The following is a 23,138-nucleotide window of genomic DNA, read 5'->3' as shown; positions in this document are numbered from 1 at the left end:
CATGTACAAATTCAGTGAAATTATAACTCAGGAATGCTGAGTTGCTGTTAATTTTCAGAAAGTTTCTGATCACATTGTCTGCATACAGCCCGTCTTCTTTGCATCATTACCAGTTGATTCTCTATTTCAGGTGGAGCTGCTGCATCTAAAGCTGCTAAATATCGAGGTAAATATTCCTAATTCTGACATATTGATTGTTCTGCTTAACTATCAAATTATTATTATATCTTAGAAGTAGCATAAAGGCAAAGAAGAAGGTATTTTTCTGATAAACGTAGGCCCGTAATTTCCTGGCTCCCCGGGGTCTGATTTGAGGAGTACCCCCAAGGTGTGCTGGGGAGTCCCACTCGGAAATTCCCAGATAAGGCGTTTGTGGCAATTGTCCAGAAGTGCTAACTTTGCTTTGCACTGGGATCCATCCGACAAAATAATTCAAATCATTAATTTCACACAGTTCTGCCAGTTTTATACCAATAGTTACTCCAAAAAAAACAAAATTAGTAAAACCTTCTGCATACCTATTTTAAACACTCCAGACCCCACTCCCCCCCCCCCCGCCCCCCCGACTAATGAACCCTCAGGGTATTCCCAAAACAACCCCCAACCCCAACAGCTCCTCCCACCCCAACCTTGCCGCGAGCAGACTTGAAACCGCACCAATCTCCTCTCGCGCCCCCCCCCCCCCTCCCCCGGCACCCGACCAGCCAAATTCCATTTGCTTACCTTCTCCCTGACCTGTCAGTTTCACTGGGCGCTTTAAAACAACCTGCTTTCCAGCAGTCAGTTGAGTGATAAAGGGGGCCTGGCCTCCCTGAGTACACCAGGGTCACACCACGCTCTGGCCTTCAGTGATTCTTTGGCTGCAGGGCCTAAGTAGCTCCAACCAGCAGAGATTTGCAGGTAAGTGCATTTGAAACTCTTGTAATTCCAGGAGGCCATGATTTTACGGTGCTGGATGAGAGTTATGAGTCGCAATGATTATATGTGAGAAGTATTTCCAATTTTAGTAACGTATAGTTGCTCATTTTTGGAAAGCATTGATCGAACATCACATCAGCCAAATGAATCTGGCACAGCCAATAACACGTGTCAGAAAACATCTTGAGCTATTAGAGTTTGAACCTTTATCACAAGATCGCAATTCTTTCAAAAATTAATGCTGAGTAGTGACCACTTTAAAAGTGCAAAATTAAGCCATTGTAGTGTTATGTTGCAAGGATGCCAGAATACCTCACTGGTGTTTGCATAGGATCTTTTATATCTGGATGAACAGACAGATTGACCTCATATGAACATAGGAGCAGAAGTAGGCCATTTGGCCCCTCGATATCCATTCGTCACCATTCAATAAGATCATGGCTGATCTATTTGTGGTCCGAGTTCCACATTCCCAAATTGTGGTAGTCACCACTAGCTGTATTATATGTATTACGGTAAGACACATGTACTCGAGGTACATGGGTAAATCCCTGCCTGCTGGCTCCGCCCAGTAGGCGGCGTATAAATGTGTGTACTCGCCGGTGCTGCAACCATTCTGGTAGCAGCTACAGGAGGCACAACATCTTGGCTCAATAAAGCCTCGATTATTCCACTACTCTCGTCTTTGTGGTAATTGATAGTGCATCAATTGATTGAGCAAGGATTTTTAAAACGAACGGTTCTCTTCTCCGCGCTGGCTCCCGGGCAATATGGCGGAGCCCTACAGGGGCCCGATGCAGAGGAAAGGAGTCCCCCCATGGAACAAACCCGCCCGCAGATCGGTAGGCCCTGATCGTGGGCCAGGCCATTGTGGGGCCTCCCCAGGGGTCGGATCCCCTCACGGCCCCCCAGCCCCAATGGCCACCCCCGCAGACTCACCTGCCAGGTCCCGCCAAGCGTGAGGTGAGTAATTCACGCCGGTGGGACTGGCCAAAACTGGATGGCCGCTCGGCCCATCGGGGCTCGGAGAATCGCCGGGGGGGGGAAATCGCTGTCAACGGCCCCCGACCGGCGTGGCGGGAATCCCGCCGCCGGCCAAAAAACGCCGTGTGCCGTTCCGCGCCTGCTGGAGTTGGCGGGGATCACTCCGGCGCTAACCTAGCCCCCTAGAAAGGGGAGAGTTCCTCACATTCGGGGGCCGGTGACGCCGGAATGGTTGGTGCCGGTTATCACGCCAGCCTGGGAACATGGCCCAACTATTAGAGAATCCCGCCCAACATCTCTGGCTCCAGGGAGACAATCCGATCACTATGGCTGGAGAGCGTCACCCCCACCTTCTGTATTGTCACCCATTGTATCTCTATCCACCAGTCCATTTTGGCCATGGCCGCTTGAATTGGGGGCCTAAGACCCCTCCATCGACTTCTCCAGATCCTAGGCGATTGCCTGGCACTGCTTTTTAAATTAATTGATCAAGGTGCTAACCAACGTCTCCGTCGACCAGTGAGGGGCCAACAACATAGCAGAAGTCTTCGCCATTTCCCCCCTGCTAAGGCTTGAGGGACAGACAGAGTCTGATGACGATCCCTTGCCCAACTTAACGATCCCTTGCCCAACTTGTGCCTTGTGTTCTATTTACTGGACATTATTCGTACGAGAGGATCTTATTTCATTGAACTACACCAATTTCCTCCAAGGAAACCGATAATAAACCAGGCAAAAAGGACTGAAAATCAGGTATCCTGGCGGAAGCCACCACATGTACGACTGCTCATCACATTGCCACCACCGGAAGTCAAGTTCGGGAGAATAAATAAATGTCTGGCATTCAAAAGGCAGCAGAATTTCTCAGTTCACATTACTTCCCTGTTGGCCACAATTTGCCTAAAAATCCTAAATCTGCACTAATTTTATTTTATTTAAAGTGATTCACTATATCCAACTATTAAATTCTTGTTTTCTCAATATAGCTCTTGGATTAGGTGTGCAGCCTGGCGCTGGATTAGGCACTGGACTAGGTGTGCAGCCTGGCGCTGGATTAGGCACTGGACTAGGGGTGCAGCCTGGCGCTGGATTAGGCACTGGATTAGGACTCCAGCCTGGCATCGGAATGGGTAATTTGCTTTCTTTGAAAATACATTTCCCTCCATTATGCTCCGTATATCACACTGATTTTTTTCTTTCAGCCCTTGCTCTCGTGCCTATTGCACTTCTCTTTTGAGCTTGTTATTCAAGTGTCTGTATTTCAGCTTGCCAACTTCGGTTGATATTCTTCCTTTTTCTCCTTTTCTTCCACCTTCTTAAAAAGTGTATAAGTCTGTCTCATCCCAATTCTGTGCAAATGGAGGCACCCGGCACAGAGTGAAATTAACAAAAACAGCAAAAGAAAAATTCACCGAGTAACCAGGAAGGGAAGGTTGATGGGCTGCAGTTGAAACGTTTGACCAAAGGGCATGTTTGTGTTCTGAATAGCTGGGGAATCCCACTCCTGGGATATTTCTTTTATTTAAAATTAATTGTATGAACATCATAGATGGATAAGGGCACACATATAAAACCCGGAATAATGAGAAGCAGACCAAACTTGAAATGACAGAACTGGTGATATCAGGTATAGTGGTACTCAGGAATTTATCAACCCTATGTAATTCTACACGGGTGCATAAAAAAAATCCAAGTTTTTTTATAGTTCAGCGAGCCAGTAGCTTTGCCAACCCCCGAGGCTCCCGTAAGTAAAAAATATTTGCATCTGTTGATTTGACTTACTGCAATCAAAACGTCCCAATTTGCAATTGTTTGTAGCCTGATCATGCTCAATCAATTGGCTAAGATGGGCAGCATGGTGGCGCAGTGGGTTAGCCCTGTTGCCTCACGGCCCTGATGTCCCAGGTTCGATCCCGGCTCTGGGTCACTATTCGTGTGGAGTTTGCACATTCTCCCCGTGTTTGCGTAGGTTTCACCCCCACAACCCAAAGATGTGCAGGGTAGGTGGATTGGCCACGCTACCTTGCCCTTAATTGGAAAAAATGAATTGGGTCCTCTCAATTTTTGTTTTAATCAATTGACCAAGATTTTTGATTTTGTCCTGAGCTTAAAAGTTACCATGAGGAAATTAAGAACTTCCCATAGTAAATTACTGGAGTCTTGATTTTTTTTATATATTCAAGTCCAAGAGGGTTTAGCGTTTTCATATCCTTTGTTCAATTAAGACTGAGTTTCGACATTTCCCTCTTTATATTTTGCAATTACGTATTTGAAACGACCAAATTCGCAGGTATTAAAGTTTAAGTTTTTAAAGTATTTTCATTCATTCAAACCTCCTGCAATGGAGTGCACTGTTGCTTCACAGCGCCAGGGTCCCAGGTTCGATTCCCGGCTTGGGTCACTGTCTGTGCAGAGTCTGAACATTCTCCCCGTGTCTGCGTGGCTTTCATCCGGGTGCTCCGGTTTCCTCCCATAAGTCCTCAAAGACGTGCTGTTAGGTAATTTGGACATTCTGAATTCTCCCTCTGTGTATCCGAACAGGCGCCGGAATGTGGCGACTAGGAGCTTTTCACAGTAACTTCATTGCAGTATTAATGTAAGCCTACTTGTGACAATAAAGATTGTTGAAAAAAGTAAAACAGTGCCATTGTATTTGACTCACATGTGCCGACATATCACTGGTTCTGACTCACTGGTTTCCGTGGCAGCTGGGGCGATCTGACAAACACAAAAGATGGATCCAGCGAAACCTGGAGTTCGTGGTTTCCCTCTGAAACTCTTCCATCTGCCTATATAACCCACACATGTTAGTATCCAGGGCAGTAGAATAACAATGCTTTAAAACATCTATTGTATCCTGAGGCAGATCCACAGCTTTTGGGATATTTTGAGATTTCACAAGAATCAATCTTGTTCGATAAATAGTAAACGAAACTTGGCAAAGATAGTTAGAACCTCTGAAGAAATTCTTTGTTACAAATTTTAAGCAGCTCGTCACACACCCAATGAAATTCAGAGGTCAATGTTTGCTCAATTTGAGTAATTGTTCTTAACTTGTACAAATTCAGTGAAATTATAACTCAGGAATGCTGAGTTGCTGTTAATTTTCAGAAAGTTTCTGATCACATTGTCTGCATACAGCCCGTCTTCTTTGCATCATTACCAGTTGATTCTCTATTGTTTCAGGTGGAGCTGCTGCATCTAAAGCTGCTAAATATCGAGGTAAATATTCCTAATTCTGACATATTGATTGTTCTGCTTAACTATCAAATTATTATTATATCTTAGAAGTAGCATAAAGGCAAAGAAGAAGGTATTTTTCTGATAAACGTAGGCCCGTAATTTCCTGGCTCCCCGGGGTCTGATTTGAGGAGTACCCCCAAGGTGTGCTGGGGAATCCCACTCAGAAATTCCCAGCTAAGGCGGTATGTGGCAATTGTCCAGAACTGCTAACTGTGTGTTGCACTGGGATCCATCCGACAAAACAATTCAAACTGTTAATTTCAGACGGTTCTGCCAGTTTTACACAAATAGTTACTCCAAAAGAAATAAAACTAGTAATAACTTCTGCATACCTATTTTAAACACTCCAGACCCCACTCCCCCCCCCCCCCCCGACTAATGAACCCAACCAGCAGAGATTTGCAGGTAAGTGCATTTGAAACTCTTGTAATTCCAGGAGGCCATGATTTTACGGTGCTGGATGAAAGTTATGAGTCGCAATGATTATATGTGAGAAGTATTTCCAATTTTAGTAACGTATAGTTGCTCATTTTTGGAAAGCATTGATCGAACATCACATCAGCCAAATGAATCTGGCACAGCCAATAACACGTGTCAGAAAACATCTTGAGCTATTAGAGTTTGAACCTTTATCACAAGATCGCAATTCTTTCAAAAATTAATGCTGAGTAGTGACCACTTTAAAAGTGCAAAATCAAGCCAGTGTAGTGTTATGTTGCAAGGATGCCAGAATACCGCACTGGTGTTTGCATAGGATCTTTTATATCTGGATGAACAGACAGATTGACCTCATATGAACATAGGAGCAGAAGTAGGCCGTTTGGCCCCTCGATATCCATTCGTCACCATTCAATAAGATCATGGCTGATCTGTTTGTGTTCCGAGTTCCACATTCCCAAATTGTGGTAGTCACCACTAGCTGTATTATATGTATTACAGTAAGACACATATACTCGAGGTACATGGGTAAATCCTAGCCTGCTGGCTCCGCCCAGTAGGCGGCGTATAAATGTGTGTGCTCGCCAGTGCTGCAGCCATTCTGGTAGCAGCTACAGGAGGCACAACATCTTGGCTCAATAAAGCCTCGATTATTCCACTAGTCTCGTCTTTGTGGTAATTGATAGTGCATCAATTGATTGAGCAAGGATTTTTAAAACGATGGATTTTCGCATCAAGCCTGATCGCCTGCAGCTGAGCCCTCAAGCAGCCAATGCTCCGCCCGCTTTTGACCACTGGCTAGCCTGCTTCAAAAGCTACCTCCGAACATCCGCTGAGGAACCCTCGGACGCACAGAAGCTCCAAGAACTTTATTCACGGGTGAGCCCTGACATTTTTTCTCTCAACCGGGATGCGCCCACTTACTCTGAAGCGATGGAGCTCCTGAAGGGACATTACGTTCGGCCAGTCAATCAACTATACGCCAGGCTCCTCCTGTCCACGAGACAGCAACTCCCCGGTGTGTCCCTAGATGATTTCTGGCATGCCCTGCACATCCTGGGGAGGAACTGTGACTGCCAGGCAGTTTCGGCAGAACAGCACGCAGAACTTTTAATCCGAGACGCCTTCGTTACGGGCATGAGGTCTGCGTACATCCGATAACGCCTATTGTAAGGGGGTACGCTTGATCTTGCGGGAACCAGGCAGTTCGCGAACTTGTTAACAGTGGCCTCCCGTAACATCCAGTCGTACACCCCCGACCGCATGGCACCCTCATGGGCATCGTGGGCCCCACCAGCTACCGACTCCAGCTCACCGCAAGCCTGCGCCGCGCGGCAGCCAGCCAACCCCGGTGGGCCCAAATGCTATTTTTGCAGGCAGAACAACCACCCCCGGCAGCGCTATCCGGCAGGGAGCGCAACCTGCAACAGATGCGGAAAGGAGGGACACTTTGTTTCTGTGTGCCAGGCTCGGTCGGTCGCCGCTGTTTCTAGGCCCAGCTTTCCTCCACCCCCCACGTGCATCCCAGGGGCGCCGCCATCTTGTTCCCCGCAGGCCACGTGCGGCCCATGGGCGCCGCCATCTTTAATGCCGCCCGCCATGTATGCCCGTGGGTGCCGCTATTTTGGACGCCGCCTCAGGACCCCTGCTCGTCTGGAAGCTCGCCTGGCCGTTCATCGACTGCCGCTACCTCCACCACCGCAGACCAGCCTGGGCTTCCCAGCATGTGCCACAGATCGCCTCAATCACCCTGGACCAGTCCCGGCCCCGCAACCTCGCGACCGCAACGACAACGGTGAAAATCGATGGGCACAAGACGTCCCGCCTTTTTGACTCCAGGAGCACAGAGAGCTTCATCCACCCAGCTACAGGAGGCATAACATCTTTGCTCAATAAAGCCTCGATTATTCCACTACTCTCGTCTTTGTGGTAATTGATAGCGCATCACAAATACCCCTTGCTTGACAAGGTAATATCTACCTCTGCCTTCAAAATACTCAATGACACCGCTTCCACTGCCTTCTGGGGTAGAGAATTCCAAAATCGCACAACCCTCGTGAGAGAAGAAAATTCTCCTCATCTCTGTCCTATAAGGGTGATCCTTAATTCTAAAACAGTGCCCCCCCCCCCCCCCCCCGCCAGCAGCTCGAATCCTGCAGCCATTCTCTATTTAAATAATACTCTACTTTTTTTTATTTTTCCTGCAAAGTGAACAACTTCACATTTTCCCACATCTGCCAGATTTTTACCCATTCACTCAACCTATCTATATCCGTCTGCACAGTCCTCATATCTTCTTCGCAACTTACTTTCCCACCTATCTGTGTGTCATCTGCTAATTTAGCTATAATGCCTTAGCTCTCCTCATCTAAGTCATTGACATAAATTGTAAAACTTTGAGGCCCCAGCACAGACCCCTGCGGAACTCCACTCATCACATCCTGCCAATCAGACAAATTCCAATTTATGTACACTCTCTGTTTTCTGCCAGCCAGTCAACTTTCTATCCAGGCTAATATGCTACCCTCGACACCATGAGCTTTTATTTTCCACAATAACTTTTGATGTGGAACCTTATCAATTGCCTACTGGAAATCCAAGTACAGCACATCTGCAGGCTCCCCTTTATCCGCAGCACATGTTGCTCCTTCAAAGGACTCCAATACCTTGGATAATCAAGATTTCCCTTTCACAAAACCATGCTGACTCTCCCCCATTACCTTGCATTTTTCTAAGTTCCCGTGTCTAATCTTTTTAATGATCGATTCTAACACAATCCCACAACAAATGACAAACTAATTGGCTTTTGGTTCCTGTTTTCTGCCTCCCTGCCTTCTTGAACAGAGGAGTTATATTTGCTACATTCCAGTGTGATGGAACCTTTCCAGAATCTAGCCAGAAAAGTAACACCAACACATCTACCACCTTAGTAGCTACCTTTTTAAGACCCATGGGATAAAGTCCACCTGGACCTGGAGACTTGTCGGCCCCGCAACTCAATCAGTTTGCTCAGTACAACTTCCCTAGTGAGTGTAGTTTCACAAAGTTCTCCTCTCCTTTCCATCTCTTCATTTACATCTATTACTGTATCTTCTGTAATGAATACAGGAGCAGAATATTTGTTCATTTCATCTGCCATTTCCTCATTAATTAACTCTCCATTTTCACTCTCTAGAGGACCAATAGCCACTTTACCTACTCTTTTCCTTTTTAAATATCTAAAGAAAATCTAGCTCCTGTAACTTCTTTCACCTGATTAACATATTGAATCATTCTCTGCCGTTCTTTATGTTCTCACCAATCATCTGACTTGACATAGATAGGCATTCAGACCAGCAGTAGGCCACTCGACCCCTCGAACCTGCTCCGCAATTCAAGAAGATCGTGACTGATCTGATTGTACCTTCAACCCCCACATTCCTGCCTAGTACAGATAACCTTTCACTCCCACGTTAATCAAATATCTTGATTGAGATCCTGTGATAACAGCCCAAACTCCATTAGCTCAGGATGTTTTTTTCCACTTCCCTTTGCGCAGTTATATGCTTTTTCCTTACGTTTAATGCTTTCTCTAATTTCTTCAGTTAACTACGGGTGGTGGGATTCTCCCTTTAGAATTTTTCTTGATAGTGGGAATATACTTATTTTGAGTATTCTAAAATACCGCCTGAAATGTTTGCTACTGCTTCTTTATTGATCAATCCTCTGGTAAACTTTGGTTCACTTTAGATATATCAGCTTTCATTCCAGCTTGGTTGCCCTTATTTAATTTAATAAACTCATCTTAGACCTTTCTCCCTTTCAAACTTGATGTAAAATGTAATCATACTGTGGTCGCTGCTTCCTATGTGTGCCTTTACTCTGAGGTAATTACCTTACTAGGTAGATTAAGTCTATTATAGCCTGCTCTCTGTTTGGTTCCGGAATGTGCTGCTCTAAGAAACTATCTCAAAAGCATTCTATGAACTCCTCATCCAGGCTATTACTGCCAATCTGATTTTTCCAGTTTATATTATAGATTAAAGTCACCCATGATTATTTCCGCCCCTTTATCACAAGCACCCAATATTTCCTCTTGTATGCTTTGTCCTACATTGTGGTTACTGTTAGGAGGCCTGTTTGCGACATCACCATCCTTGATTAATGTTGTTACCTTTTAACCTTTACCTAACTTCCTATTCTTCTTGATTGTCATATACCCCTCAATATTCAGAACCCAATCCTTGTCATCCATATCGCCGTAATGGCTGTCAGATCATATTTATTTGCTTCAATGAACGCCATTAATTAGTTAACTTTGTTATGAAGGCTACGTGCATTCAGATACAGAACTTTTTGTTATGGATCCGGAGCAGGCCCCAATCTTTTGTTAAGATACCGGACTGGAACCCATAATTAGCATTTGATAACACTGACCAGCAGACAGCTTTTATGGTAAAACAATCTTGAAACACAAAATTAAGCACATTAGCAACAAAGAAATAGCTTTACAGTTAATAATTACAACATTTTAACTTGCTTCATGAAACCTGCCTCTACATTCCAATTACGCAAGCCCATATATTTTAAATTCCACTCATGAATAAGGTCAACAACAAGGGTATCCACTTACTTATATTGGTACAAAGCCTTTTTAGAGAGAAAGTCCTTTGAGGGCAAACTGAACCCTGGGCGGGATTCTCCACCGACAGAGTTCTCCGTTTTGGCGGTACCCAGGGGCTGCCCCACAATGGGAAATCCCATTGACTAGCCGCTGTAACGGAGAATCCCGCTGGCGGGTTGAGGCAAAAAATGTGGTGCGGCGGGGCGGAGAATCCAGCCCCCTATCTATCCAGCTTGGTGTTCCAGAAGCAAATAACAAACCTGCCCCCATACCACCCCCCCCCACCCCATTAACTATGCCGCCTGCAATCCAAAAGCACACCACATTCTTGTGTCTTGTTACAAAAGGTTACATTGACCCTGCAAAAATCAATGATTCGCTCCCTTTGTAATCACAGCAAAAAAAACTGGAGCAGGCCTTAACCACTTACTAGATGTTCACCAAACAGCTAACACCCTTCCCTGTAGTAGAGTGTGATGAACGGTTACTGTTACACTGTAGCCTTGTCATCATGTAAGGTGATGACCCCTTTAAGACCGGGCTTGGAACCCTGGGGAACTCCGCCTCCGGCTCCGCCCATCTGGGAGCCGTATATAAGGAGCCGCCTTGTGGGCAGTGCAGCAGTTAGCACACTTCTCAGTTCTAGTCTAGTTCTTAGTTTATTAGCCTTCTTTACTGTTTACACTCTAAGCGTCATTATTGAGGGTACCACATGAGTAAGAAACAATTCTTGCAGGGTGAGGAAGGTAGAAAAGCAAAAGGAAATGAACACCACCTTCACCAAACTCCCCCACTTACCAAACCCCAAGTATGCACTCAGTTCCTCAGCTACACTCCTTTGCCAAGGCTGCACTAAAGAACCCTGTATCTCTAGCGAACTGAACTAGGGCTAGAGAAACCAGGGGCGACATTCTCCGACCCCCCGCCGGGTCAGAGAATCGCTGGGGGCTGGCGTGAATCCCGCCCCCGCCGGTTGCAGAAGTCTCCGGCACCGGATATTTGGCGGGGGCGGGAATCGCACTGCGCCGGTTGGCGGGCCCCCGCACTCGATTCTCCGGCCCGGATGGGCCGAAGTCCCGTCGATAAATTGCCTGTCCCGCCGGCGTAAATTAAATCACCTACCTTACCGGCGGGACAAGGCGGCGTGGGCGGGCTCCGGGGTCCTGGGGGGGGAGGCGCGGGGCGATCTGACCCCGGGGGGTGCCCCCACAGTGGCCTGGCCCGCGATTGGGGCCCACCGATCCGCGGGCGGGCCTGTGCCGTGGGGGCACTCTTTCCCTTCCGCCTCCGCCACGGTCTCCACCATGGCGGAGATGGAAGAGACTCCCTCCACTGCGCATGCGTGGGAAACTGTCAGCGGCCGCTGACGCTCCTGCGCATGCGCCGCCCGGGGATGTCATTTCCGCGCCAGCTGGCGGGGCAACAAAGGCCGTTTCCACCAGCTGGCGGGGCGGAAATTCCTCCGGCGTCGGCCTAGCCCCTCAATGTTGGGGCTCGGCCCCCAAAGATGCGGAGCATTCCGCACCTTTGGGGCGGCGCGATGCCCGTCTGAACGGGCGCCAATCCACGGACATCGCGCCGTTTCTTGAGAATTTTGCCCCCGATTCAACCAGTTAGCTAATTAACCACTCCGCTCTCTTAGCAGAATGTGTTTATCCTGCCTGAGGGAGTCATCTGACCGGACGTCTGCCCCTCTTCCGCGGCTTCATTCGCGGCCGGGTGTCCCTGGAGAGGGAGCATGCAGTGTCCACGGGCACACTCAAGGCCTTCCGTGCTTGGTGGGCCCAGCAGGGGTTGGATTGTTTTAACGACCCTTCTTTGCACATGTTGATTTGATGTTTTTTTTTAAGTTTCTGTTTCACTTTTGTTATTTTTTGGGCTGTGCTCCTACTAGGAGCGGCCGCTTTTAATTTGTCCCTTGGTTAATTTCTGTTAATCGATTCAGTTGAACTGCCCAAAACAGAGTGGGCGGGATTCTCCAACAATGGGGCTATGTCCGCACGCCAGCGTCAAAAGGCGGGCGTTTCTTAAGGAAAGTCCAGAGTGATTCTCCAACCTGCAGGGAGCTGGCACGGCCCCGGAGTGCTTCTCGCAGCTCTGGCTGCGGATACGGTGCTCTGAACTACCTGTCGGGAGTCCGCGCATGCACACGGCGGCGGCCTGTGGCGGCCGCGCCATGCACGATGGCGGACTCAGACCGCTGAGCGGCACCAAAAATGTAGGACCCCCGAGATTGCGCATGTCCGCGGATCGGTGCCGCCCGATCGACCCCTGGCTGTCCATGAGGCCCCCCACCGGTGAAGGATCCCCCGCCCCCCATCAGGGCGACCGCAGACTGAGTCCACAGCCGCCACCGGCCATTCCCGACAGGCAAAGTGTGGTTAGGACCACGGCGTCAGTAACTCGGCCAGTTACCCTCGCGGCGGGGGGGGGGGGCGGGGGGAACCTCTGTCCGGGGACCGGAGAATTGCAGGAACGGCATCGGACCGGATTTCGTCGTAATGCCCATTCTCCGCCCCCGCGCCGATCGTGATTTTGGCGAGGAGGCTCAGAGAATCCAGCCCCATGTGTTTACCCTGCCTGAGCTGCAAGAAAGAAAGAAGCTCAGCCTATTTACACAGTACTTTCTACCTCTAATTATAGACTAGATTAGATTTTAAGAGTAAAATCTAAGAACAAAATGTACACTTTATATTCCCCAATCCCCAAACTTGTATGTACTCAGTTCCTCAGCTACACTCGCTGCCATAACCCTAACCATAACTCATTTGAGGTTATTAACTCATCCGAAGACAGCACCTTTGATGATGCAACATTCCTCCACTCTCCAAAGGAGATGAATAGGTGTGGAGAGTAACATCTTGGTTTAATTGTTGAAATGAATGTGGGGAATTAAAAAGGCAATGCAATGCTTAGTTCCCATTGTTTCATAAGTTCAGAAGTTCATGAGATGTAGGAGCAGAATTAGGCCTTTCAGTCCATCGAGTGTGCTCGGCCATTCTATCATAACTAATATGTTCCTCATCTGTTACCTACAATGCTACAGACTAAGAGCTGGATTGCAAAATCAGCCAGAGCATCTCCTCCCTAGAACACATGATCTAGGAGCACTATCCTGCTTGTTCTCCATAGCACTTCAACTCATTACCAATTAAACATATATCTAACTCCTCCTTAAATTTACTCACTGTCCACGCATCCACTGTACTCTGGGATAGCGAATTCTACAGACTCACAACCCTTTGGGAGAAGTAGTTTCTCATCAAATCTGTTTTAAATTTGCTACCTCTTATTCTAAGACTATGACCTTTCATTTTAGAATGCCTCACAAGAGGAAGCATCTGCTCCACATCTACTTTATCCATATCTTTTAGCATCTTGTATACCTCAATTTGATATCCCCTCATTCTTCTGAACTATAGAGAGTATAGGCCTAAACTGTTCAATCTCTCCTCATACGACAAACCCCTCATCTCTGGAATCTAGTGAACTTCCTCTGAACTTTCTCCATTGCCACTACATCTTTCCTCAAATAAAGGACCAAAACTGTGCACAATATTCCAGGTGTGGTCTTACCAATGCCTTGTATAGTTGTGTCAACACTTCCTTACCTTTATACTCAAATCCTTTTGCTATAAATGCCAACATTTCATTTGCTTTCCTTATTATCTGCTACACCTGCATGCTCGTTTTCTGTGACTCATGCACAAGGACACCCAGATCTCTCTGTATCAGAGTACCCCAAAGTCTCTCCCCATTTAGATAATAAGTTGCCTTTTATTTTTTCAACTAAAATGCATGACCTCACACTTATCCACGTTAAACCCCATCTGCCACATTTTGGCTTATTCGCCTAACCTATCTATATCCATTTGTAAGGTTCTTATTTCCTCATTGCAACTTACTGTCCCACATATTTTTGTGTCATCTGCAAATTTGGCTATAGAAACTTCTATCCCTGTATCCAAGTCATTAATATAGATTGTAAATAGCTGGGGCCCAAGGACCAAACACTGTGACACCCCACTAGTTACATTTTGCCATCCAGAAAAAGACCCATTTATCCTGACTCTCTGTCTCCAATCCGTCAGCCAGTCTTCTATCCAAGCTAATAAATTACCCCTAATCCCATGTGACCTCACCTTGTGAATTAACCTTCTGTGCTGCACCTTATCAAACACCTTCCGGAAGTCCAGATATATTACATCTACAGGATCTCCATTATCCACTTTAGTTGTTACATCTTCGAAGAACTCTAGCAAATTAGGCAAACATGATTTACCCTTCATGAAACCATGCTGACTCTGATGGGTAACGATTTAGCTTTTCAAATGTCCTGATATTATGTCCTTGATAATTGATTCTAACAATTTTTCAACAACAGATGTTAAACTGACTGGTCTGTAATTTCCCACATTCTGCCTCCCCCCTTTTTGATTAAGGGTGTTATATTAGCATTTTTCCAAACCACTGGAACCTTTCCTGTTTCCAGGAAATTTTGGAATATTATAACCAATGGATCCACTATCTCTGCTGCCACTTCCTTTAACATCTTAAGATGTAGGCCATCAGGCCCTGGGGGCTTGTCTGACCTCAATCCCAAGAGTTTGTCGAGTACCATTTCATTATCGATGCTGATTGTTCCAAATTCCACCCTTTCTATTACCTCTGAATTGTCCGATCCTATAGGTACTAGTGTCCTCCACCAGAAAACTGAGGCAAAGTATTGATTTAGCATCTTTTCCATTTCTGTGTTCACCACTATTAACTCACCAGTTTCGGTTGGAGCAGCAATTGGATGCACTTAGGAGCATGCAGGTGGCGGAAAGCGTCATAGATCGCAGTTATGTAAATGTGGTCACACCCAAGGTGCAGGCAGAGAAATGGGTGACCACCAGAAAGGGCAGGCAGTCAGTGCAGGAATCCCCTGTGGTTGTCCCCCTCTCGAACAGATACCCCTTTGGATACTGTCGGGGGGGTAGCCTATCAGGGGAAAACAGCAGCAGCCAGAGCAGTGGCACCACGGCTGGCTCTGATGTTCAGAAGGGAAGGTCAAAGCGCAGAAGAGTAATAGTAATAAGGGACTCTATAGTCAGGGGCACAGATAGGCGCTTCTGTGGACGTGAAAGAGACTCCAGGACGGTATGTTGCCTCCCTGGTGCCAGGGTCCAGGATGTCTCCGAACGGGTAGAGGGCATCCTGAAGGGGGAGGGCAAACAGGCAGAGGTCGTTGTACATATTGGTACTAACGACATAGGCAGGAAGGGGCATGAGGTCCTGCAGCAGGAGTTCAGGGAGCTAGGCAGAAAGATAAAAGACAGGACCTCGAGGGTTATAATCTCGGGATTACTCCCTGTGCCACGTGCCAGTGAGGCTAGAAATAGGAAGATAGAGCAGCTAAACACGTGGCTAAACAGCTGGTGTAGGAGGGAGGGTTTCCATTATCTGGACCACTGGGAGCTCTTCCGGGGCAGGTGTGACCTGTATAAGAAGGACGGGTTGCATCTAAACCGGAGAGGCATAAATATCCTGGCCGCGAGGTTTGCTAGTGTCACACGGGGGGGTTTAAACTAGTATAGCAGGGGGGTGGGCACGGGAGCAATAGGTCAGGAGGTGAGAGCATTGAGGGAGAACTAGGGAATAGGGACAGTGTGGCTCTGAGGCAGAGCAGACAGGGAGAAGTTGCTGAACACAGCGGGTCTGGTGGCCTGAAATGCATATGTTTTAATGCAAGAAGTATTACGGGTAAGGCAGATGAACTTAGAGCTTGGATTAGTACTTGGAACTATGATGTTGTTGCCATTACAGAGACCTGGTTGAGGGAAGGGCAGGATTGGCAGCTAAACGTTCCAGGATTTAGATGTTTCAGGCAGGATAGAGGGGGATGTAAAAGGGGAGGCGGAGTTGCGCTACTGGTTCGGGAGAATATCACAGCTGTACTGCGAGAGGACACCTCAGAGGGCAGTGAGGCTATATGGGTAGAGATCAGGAATAAGAAGGGTGCAGTCACAATGTTGGGGGTTTACTACAGGCCTCCCAACAGCCAGCGGGAGATAGAGGAGCAGATAGGTAGACAGATTTTGGAAAAGAGTAAAAACAACAGGGTTGTGGTGATGGGAGACTTCAACTTCCCCAATATTGACTGGGACTCACTTAGTGCCAGGGGCTTAGACGGGGCGGAGTTTGTAAGGAGCATCCAGGAGAGCTTCTTAAAACAATATGTAGACAGTCCAACTAGGGAAGGGGCGGTACTGGACCTGGTATTGGGGAATGAGCCCGGCCAGGTGGTAGATGTTTCAGTAGGGGAGCATTTCGGTAACAGTGGCCACAATTCAGTAAGTTTTAAAGTACTGGTGGACAAGGATAAGAGTGGTCCTAGGATGAATGTGCTAAATTGGGGGAAGGCTAATTATAACAATATTAGGCGGGAACTGAAGAACATAGATTGGGGGCAGATGTTTGAGGGCAAATCAACATCTGACATGTGGGAGGCTTTCAAGTGGCAGTTGAAAGGAATTCAGGACCGGCATGTTCCTGTGAGGAAGAAGGATAAATACGGCAATTTTCGGGAACCTTGGATGACGAGAGATATTGTAGGCCTCGTCAAAAAGAAAAAGGAGGCATTTGTCAGGGCTAAAAGGCTGGGAACAGACGAAGCCTGCGTGGAATATAAGGAAAGTAGGAAGGAACTTAAGCAAGGAGTCAGGAGGGCTAGAAGGGGTCATGAAAAGTCATTGGCAAATAGGGTTAAGGAAAATCCCAAGGCTTTTTACATGTACATAAAAAGCAAGAGGGTAGCCAGGGAAAGGGTTGGCCCACTGAAGGATAGGCAAGGGAATCTATGTGTGGAGCCAGAGGAAATGGGCGAGGTACTAAATGAATACTTTGCATCAGTATTCACCAAAGAGAAGAAATTGGTAGATGTTGAGTCTGGAGAAGGGTGTGTAGATAGCCTGGGTCACATTGAGATCCAAAAAGACGAGGTGTTGGGTGTCTTAAAAAATATTAAGGTAGATAAGTCCCCAGGGCCTGATGGGATCTACCCCAGAATACTGAAGGAGGCTGGAGAGGAAATTGCTGAGGCCTTGACAGAAATCTTTGGATCCTCGCTGTCTTCAGGGGATGTCCCGGAGGACTGGAGAATAGCCAATGTTGTTCCTCTGTTTAAGAAGGGTAGCAAGGATAATCCCGGGAACTACAGGCCGGTGAGCCTTACTTCAGTGGTAGGGAAATTACTGGAGAGAATTCTTCGAGACAGGATCTACTCCCATTTGGAAGCAAATGGACGTATTAGTGAGAGGCAGCACGGTTTTGTGAAGGGGAGGTCGTGTCTCACTAACTTGATAGAGTTTTTCGAGGAGGTCACTAAGATGATTGATGCAGGTAGGGCAGTGGATGTTGTCTATATGGACTTCAGTAAGGCCTTTGACAAGGTCCCTCATGGTAGACTAGTACAAAAGGTGAAGTCACACGGGATCAGGGGTGAGCTGGCAAGGTGGATACAGAACTGGCTAGGCCATAGAAGGCAGAGAGTAGCAATGGAAGGATGCTTTTCTCATTGGAGGGCTGTGACCAGTGGTGTTCCACAGGGATCAGTGCTGGGACCTTTGCTATTTGTAGTATATACAAATGATTTGGAGGAAAATGTAACTGGTCTGATTAGTAAGTTTACAGACGACACAATAGTTGGTGGAATTGCGGATAGCGATGAGGACTGTCGGAGGATACAGCAGGATTTAGATTGTTTGGCGACTTGGGCGGAGAGATGGCAGATGGAGTTTAATCCGGACAAATGTGAGGTAATGCATTTTGGAAGGTCTAATGCAGGTAGGGAATATACAGTGAATGGTAGAACCCTCAAGAGCATTGAAAGTCAAAGAGATCTAGGAGTACAGGTCCACAGGTCATTGAAAGGGGCAACACAGGTGGAGAAGGTAGTCAAGAAGGCATACGGCATGCTTGCCTTCATTGGTCGGTGCATTGAGTATAAGAATTGGCAAGTCATGTTGCAGCTGTATAGAACCTTAGTTAGGCCACACTTGGAGTATAGTGTTCAATTCTGGTCGCCACACTACCAGAAGGATGTGGAGGCTTTAGAGAGGGTGCAGAAGAGATTTACCAGAATGTTGCTTGGTATGGAGGGCATTAGCTTTGAGGAGCGGTTGAATAAACTCGGTTTGTTCTCACTGGAACGAAGGAGGTTGAGGGGAGACCTGATAGAGGTATACAAAATTATGAGGGGCATAGACAGAGTGGATAGTCAGAGGCTTTTCCCCAGGGTAGAGGGGTCAATTACTAGGGGGCATAGGTTTAAGGTGAGAGGGGCAAGGTTTAGAGTAGATGTACGAGGCAAGTTTTTTACGCAGAGGGTAGTGGGTGCCTGGAACTCGCTACCGGAGGAGGTGGTGGAAGCAGGGACAATAGTGACATTTAAGGGGCATCTTGACAAATACATGAATAGGATGAGAATAGAGGGATACGGACCCAGGAAGTGTAGAAGATTGTAGTTTAGTCGGGCAGCATGGTCGGCACGGGCTTGGAGGGCCGAAGGGCCTGTTCCTGTGCTGTACATTTCTTTGTTCTTTGTTCTTTGTTTGTTTCATCATCTAAAGGATAAACGACTCTCTTCCCTTTTATGTACCTGTAGAAGCTTATGCTGTCCTTTTTGATATTTTGTGTTAGTTTTTTTCATAATTTACCTTAGCTCTTTTTATTACGTTTTTAGTACCCCTTTGTTTATGTTTGAAAGTTTCCCAATCTTTCAGCCTGCCACTGGCCTTTTCAATATGATATACCTTAGTTTATGTCTTCATAATGTCCTTGATTTCCTTGTTTAGCCATGGATGTTTTTTACTCCACTTACCATCTTTCGGCTTCACTGGGATATATTTTAGTTGTGAGGAATTGAGTATCTCCTTAAACAACTGCCACTGCTCATCAGCTGTCCTACCTTTTAGCCTTCCTGCCCACTCTACTCGGGCCAAATCTGTCCTCATACTTATGTAATTTCCTTTGTTTAATTCCAGAACATTAGTGTGGGACTCCATTTTCTCACCCCCAAACTGAATCTTGAATCTTACCATACTATGGTCATTACTCTCTAGTGGATCCTTAACCTTGAGGTCATTAATTAATCCCTCCTCATTACAGAATACCAATCCAGAGTAGCCTCCTCCCTGGTTGATTGCCCAACATACTGTTCCAGGAAGCAATCTCTAATGCATTCAATGAACTCTGCTTCCAGGCTACCCTTGATTCCTCCAGTCTATGTGCATATTAAAATCACCCATTATCGCCGTACCTTTCTTGCAAGCCCCCAGTATTTCCAGGTTTATGCTGTGCCCCACTGTAGAGCTATTGTTTGGGGACCTACAGATTATTTCTGCCAAGGATCTCTTCCCTTTATTTCTTATTTCTGCCCAGACTGATTCCCTAACTTGATCTCTCGTGTTTATGTTATTTCTCATTACAGCATTGATCCCTTTCCTCACCAGCCGGGCTGTGCCACCTCCTTTTCCTTACAGCCTATCTTTCCAAAATAATGCATACCCTTGGATATGCAATTCCCAGATCTGGTCTCCCTGCAATTACGTTTCAGTAAACCCCACCAAATCATAACCTTTCATTTCCATTTGTGCAGTTACTTCATTAAGTTTGTTACGATGCCTCTTGCATTTTGATACATAGCTTTAAAATGTGTTTTACTGTTACATTTCATGACTCTTCTATAATTCCTTGGTCCATAAAGACATTCACCTGTTCTGTCCCTCGCTTATATTTTCTGGTAACTATCCACCACATTGCTAATCTGCACTCTTAGTTCCTCCTTTAAATTGGGTTTTCTAGTTTCCCTTACTAGTTTCTACAGTCCTAATTACGCAATTCACTAGGACTCTGCTCCCAGCATGGTTCAGATGAAGACCATCCCTTCGGAACAAGGTCCCCTCTTCCCCAGTACTGGTGCCAATGTCCCATGAATTCAAACCCATTTCTCCCTCACCAGTCTGTGTGCCATGCATTTACCTAGTTAATCTTATTGACTCTGTGCCAATTATCTCATGGCTCAGGCAGTAATCCAGAGATTATTACCTTTTTGGTTTTGCTTTTTAATTTAGCTCCTAGCAATTCATACTCCCTTAGCAGAATCTCTGTCCTTGTGCTACCTATGATGTTGGTACCAATGTGGACCACGACAATTGGATCTTTACCCTCCCATTCCAAGTTCCTCTGCAGCCCAGATGAGATATCCTGAACCCAAGAACCAGGCAGGCAACACAACCTTCGGGATTCTCGATCCTGGTCACAGAGAACAGTGTCAATGCCCCTAATTATACTCTCTCCGATTTCAACTACATTTCTTTACTCTCCCCTCACTTTGAATGGCTCCCTGTACAATGGTGCTGTGGTCAGTTTGCTCATCCTTCCAGCAGGCTCCATTCCCATCCACACAGGGAGCAAGAATCTCAAACCTATTGGACAGGGATAAAGGCTGAGGTTATTGCAATCCTACCTCCTAGATCCCTCTACCTAAATCACTCGCAGCTACAACCTCCTGTCCATGACCACTGGCCGAATTTAAGTTATTTATTCTAAGGGGTGTGACTGCCTCCTGGACCACAGTGTCCAGGTATCTCTCCCCCTCCCGGATGTGTCACAGTGTCCGAAAATCAGACTTTAGCTCATCAAATCTGAGCCGGAGTTCCTGGAGAAACCAACACAGATGTGGTCACTGGGAACCACAATGGGGTTCACCAGTTCCCACATCATGTAGAAACAACGCATCACCTGACTCTCCATCTCTATTTCATTTAATTAGTTTTTAATTTGTTTTTTAAACTCTAATTTTTTATTTTATGATTATGTTTTTTATAATAACTGCTTATTACCTCTGTTAGAAAGCAATTTATAAACTGTAATAAAGTGGGTTTTCAAATTTAACACAACTTCCCTATTAACCAATCAAATCACAACCTTCCTGTGATGACATGTTCAGTTTTTCCACAGCTGGAACACTGTCAGTTTCAGTGAGTGAGAGAGAGACAGAGTACTGTTTTACCTGCCCGTGCTGCTCTCCTCTCCGCTGCTGAAATTGAAGGTCTCAGATCCCTGGTCAGAATTTAAATTGCCTTACCTTCCCGAGCTGCTCTCTGTTAGTTTACAGATCAGCTGCGCTCCTCTCCGCTGCTGAAATTGAAGGTCTCAGATCCCTGGTCAGAATTTAAACTGCATTACCTTCCCAAGCTGCTCTCAGTTAGTTTACCGATCAACTGTTCTCCTCTCCGCTGCTGAAATTGGAGGTCTCAGGTCCCTGCTCAGAATGGGGCCAACCACTGCGGCCCAAAACACCTAAATAAGCAATTTCTTTGTAAAGAAGTAATTCACTCTTTCTAGTTACTAAATTCTTGTTATTGTAATGTAGGTCTTGGATTGGGTATGCAACCTGGCGTTGGAGTGGGTATGCAACCTGGCGTTGGAGTGGGTATGCAACCTGGCGTTGGAGTGGGTATGCAACCTATCATCGGAGCAGGTAATTTACTGTTTTTGTAAAAATATTTTCCTCTGTTATACTCTTAGTAAAGTGTATATTCCAACCTCCCCTCAAATCTGCATCAATGTGTAATTGAGGTTCCTAGCGCAGAGCAAAATTAATACCAAAAGCAGACGAAAATAACTGCAGATAGCTTATGAAGGATGCAATGCAGGAGGGTGATGGGTTGGAGTCTATAAATCTGTTAAAAGAACATCTATCTATTAGTGTCCTGACTGGCTGATGGTCTTCAACTCCTCAGTTATCAGCATGAATATTCTGTCCTATTAAAATGAACCGGGTGAAAATCATAGATAGTTGCTGGCACCATGAAAATAAACATGGTAATATCAGGCATTGTGGAGCTCAGGCAATTATCACACTGCATAAATGCATTGCAAGATAATTGATTCAAGTGTTCTACAGAGCAGTGAGACAGGCTCTTTGTAATCCATGAGGCTCCCTTCAGTGAAGAATATTTGCATCTGTTGATTCAACTAATTTCAGTCAAATATCCTTATTTGGAGTTACCTGTAGTTTAATTACTCTCAATTATTTAACTAAGAATTTAGATTTCCTGCTGAGCCCGAGAGTTGTCAAAAGTCTCAAAATGTGGAACTGTAGGTCTGCCTCTCATTTTTTTAAAATTTGTTCATGGGACGTGGGTGTCGCTGGCTGGGCCAGTTTTTATTGCCCATAGCGAAAAGCATTTATGAGTCAACCATATTGCTGTGGATCTGGAATCACATGTAGGCCAGAGCAGGTAAGGACGATAGATTTCCTTCCCTGAAGAATATTAGTGATCCAGGTGAGTTTTCACGACAATCGGCAATGGTTTAGACTTCGAATTCCAGATTTTTATTGAATTGAAATTTCACCCTCTGCCATGGCAGGATTCGATCCCGGGTCCGCCAGAGCATGACTCTGGCTCTCTGGATTACCAGTCCAGTGACAATACCACTTCGCCACTATCTCTCCAAATTCTGGCTTTTGGTACCATGCAACAGCCAACCGTGAGCCATCATGCCCTCTCCTGGATTATTTTTTTCTCAAGCCACTCAGCCTTTCTTTCTTTCCCTGTGACTTTAAATGCTATTTCCTCACTTCCCACCTGGTGTTCATTTCACCTTGCACGCTTTCATGCTCTAGTTATTGAGTGCTATATAAATCTAAGTTCTTTAACGAATATGAATAGAGTCAAAAGTGTTATATTACACTTTGTGGTAACATGTAGTTATTCTCTGCCTTGTGATCCAGAATGGTCTGATGAGTTGATGATAAAGAAACCACTAATCTTTAGATTGAAGCAAAACTGATTGATTGAATAACGATTAAATTAATTAATATTTTTTTAAATAATCTTTATTGTCACAAGTAGGCTTACATTAACACTGCAATGAAGGTACTGTGTAAAGTCCCTCGTCA

The 23,138-nt window shown here is 46.0% G+C and overlaps 1 protein-coding gene across 20 annotated transcripts in view; it reads left to right on the top strand.

Moving 5' to 3' along the window:
- Positions 1-23,138, top strand: part of LOC140386732 (uncharacterized) — a 387,270-nt gene that overhangs the window by 312,293 nt on the left and 51,839 nt on the right. For all 20 annotated transcript variants that reach the window (XM_072469351.1, XM_072469358.1, XM_072469363.1 and 17 more), the window contains 4 exons: positions 131-166; positions 2,889-3,032; positions 5,089-5,124; positions 21,606-21,713. In XM_072469351.1, the coding sequence (XP_072325452.1) occupies positions 131-166; positions 2,889-3,032; positions 5,089-5,124; positions 21,606-21,713 (324 nt within the window). The remainder of the gene's footprint in view (positions 1-130; positions 167-2,888; positions 3,033-5,088; positions 5,125-21,605; positions 21,714-23,138) is intronic.

The sequence above is a fragment of the Scyliorhinus torazame genome, chromosome 12 (assembly GCF_047496885.1).
Source record: "Scyliorhinus torazame isolate Kashiwa2021f chromosome 12, sScyTor2.1, whole genome shotgun sequence".
Classification (NCBI taxonomy): domain Eukaryota; kingdom Metazoa; phylum Chordata; class Chondrichthyes; order Carcharhiniformes; family Scyliorhinidae; genus Scyliorhinus; species Scyliorhinus torazame.
Note: the sequence above shows the minus strand (reverse complement) of the source record. Positions and strands in the feature narration are given on the sequence as shown.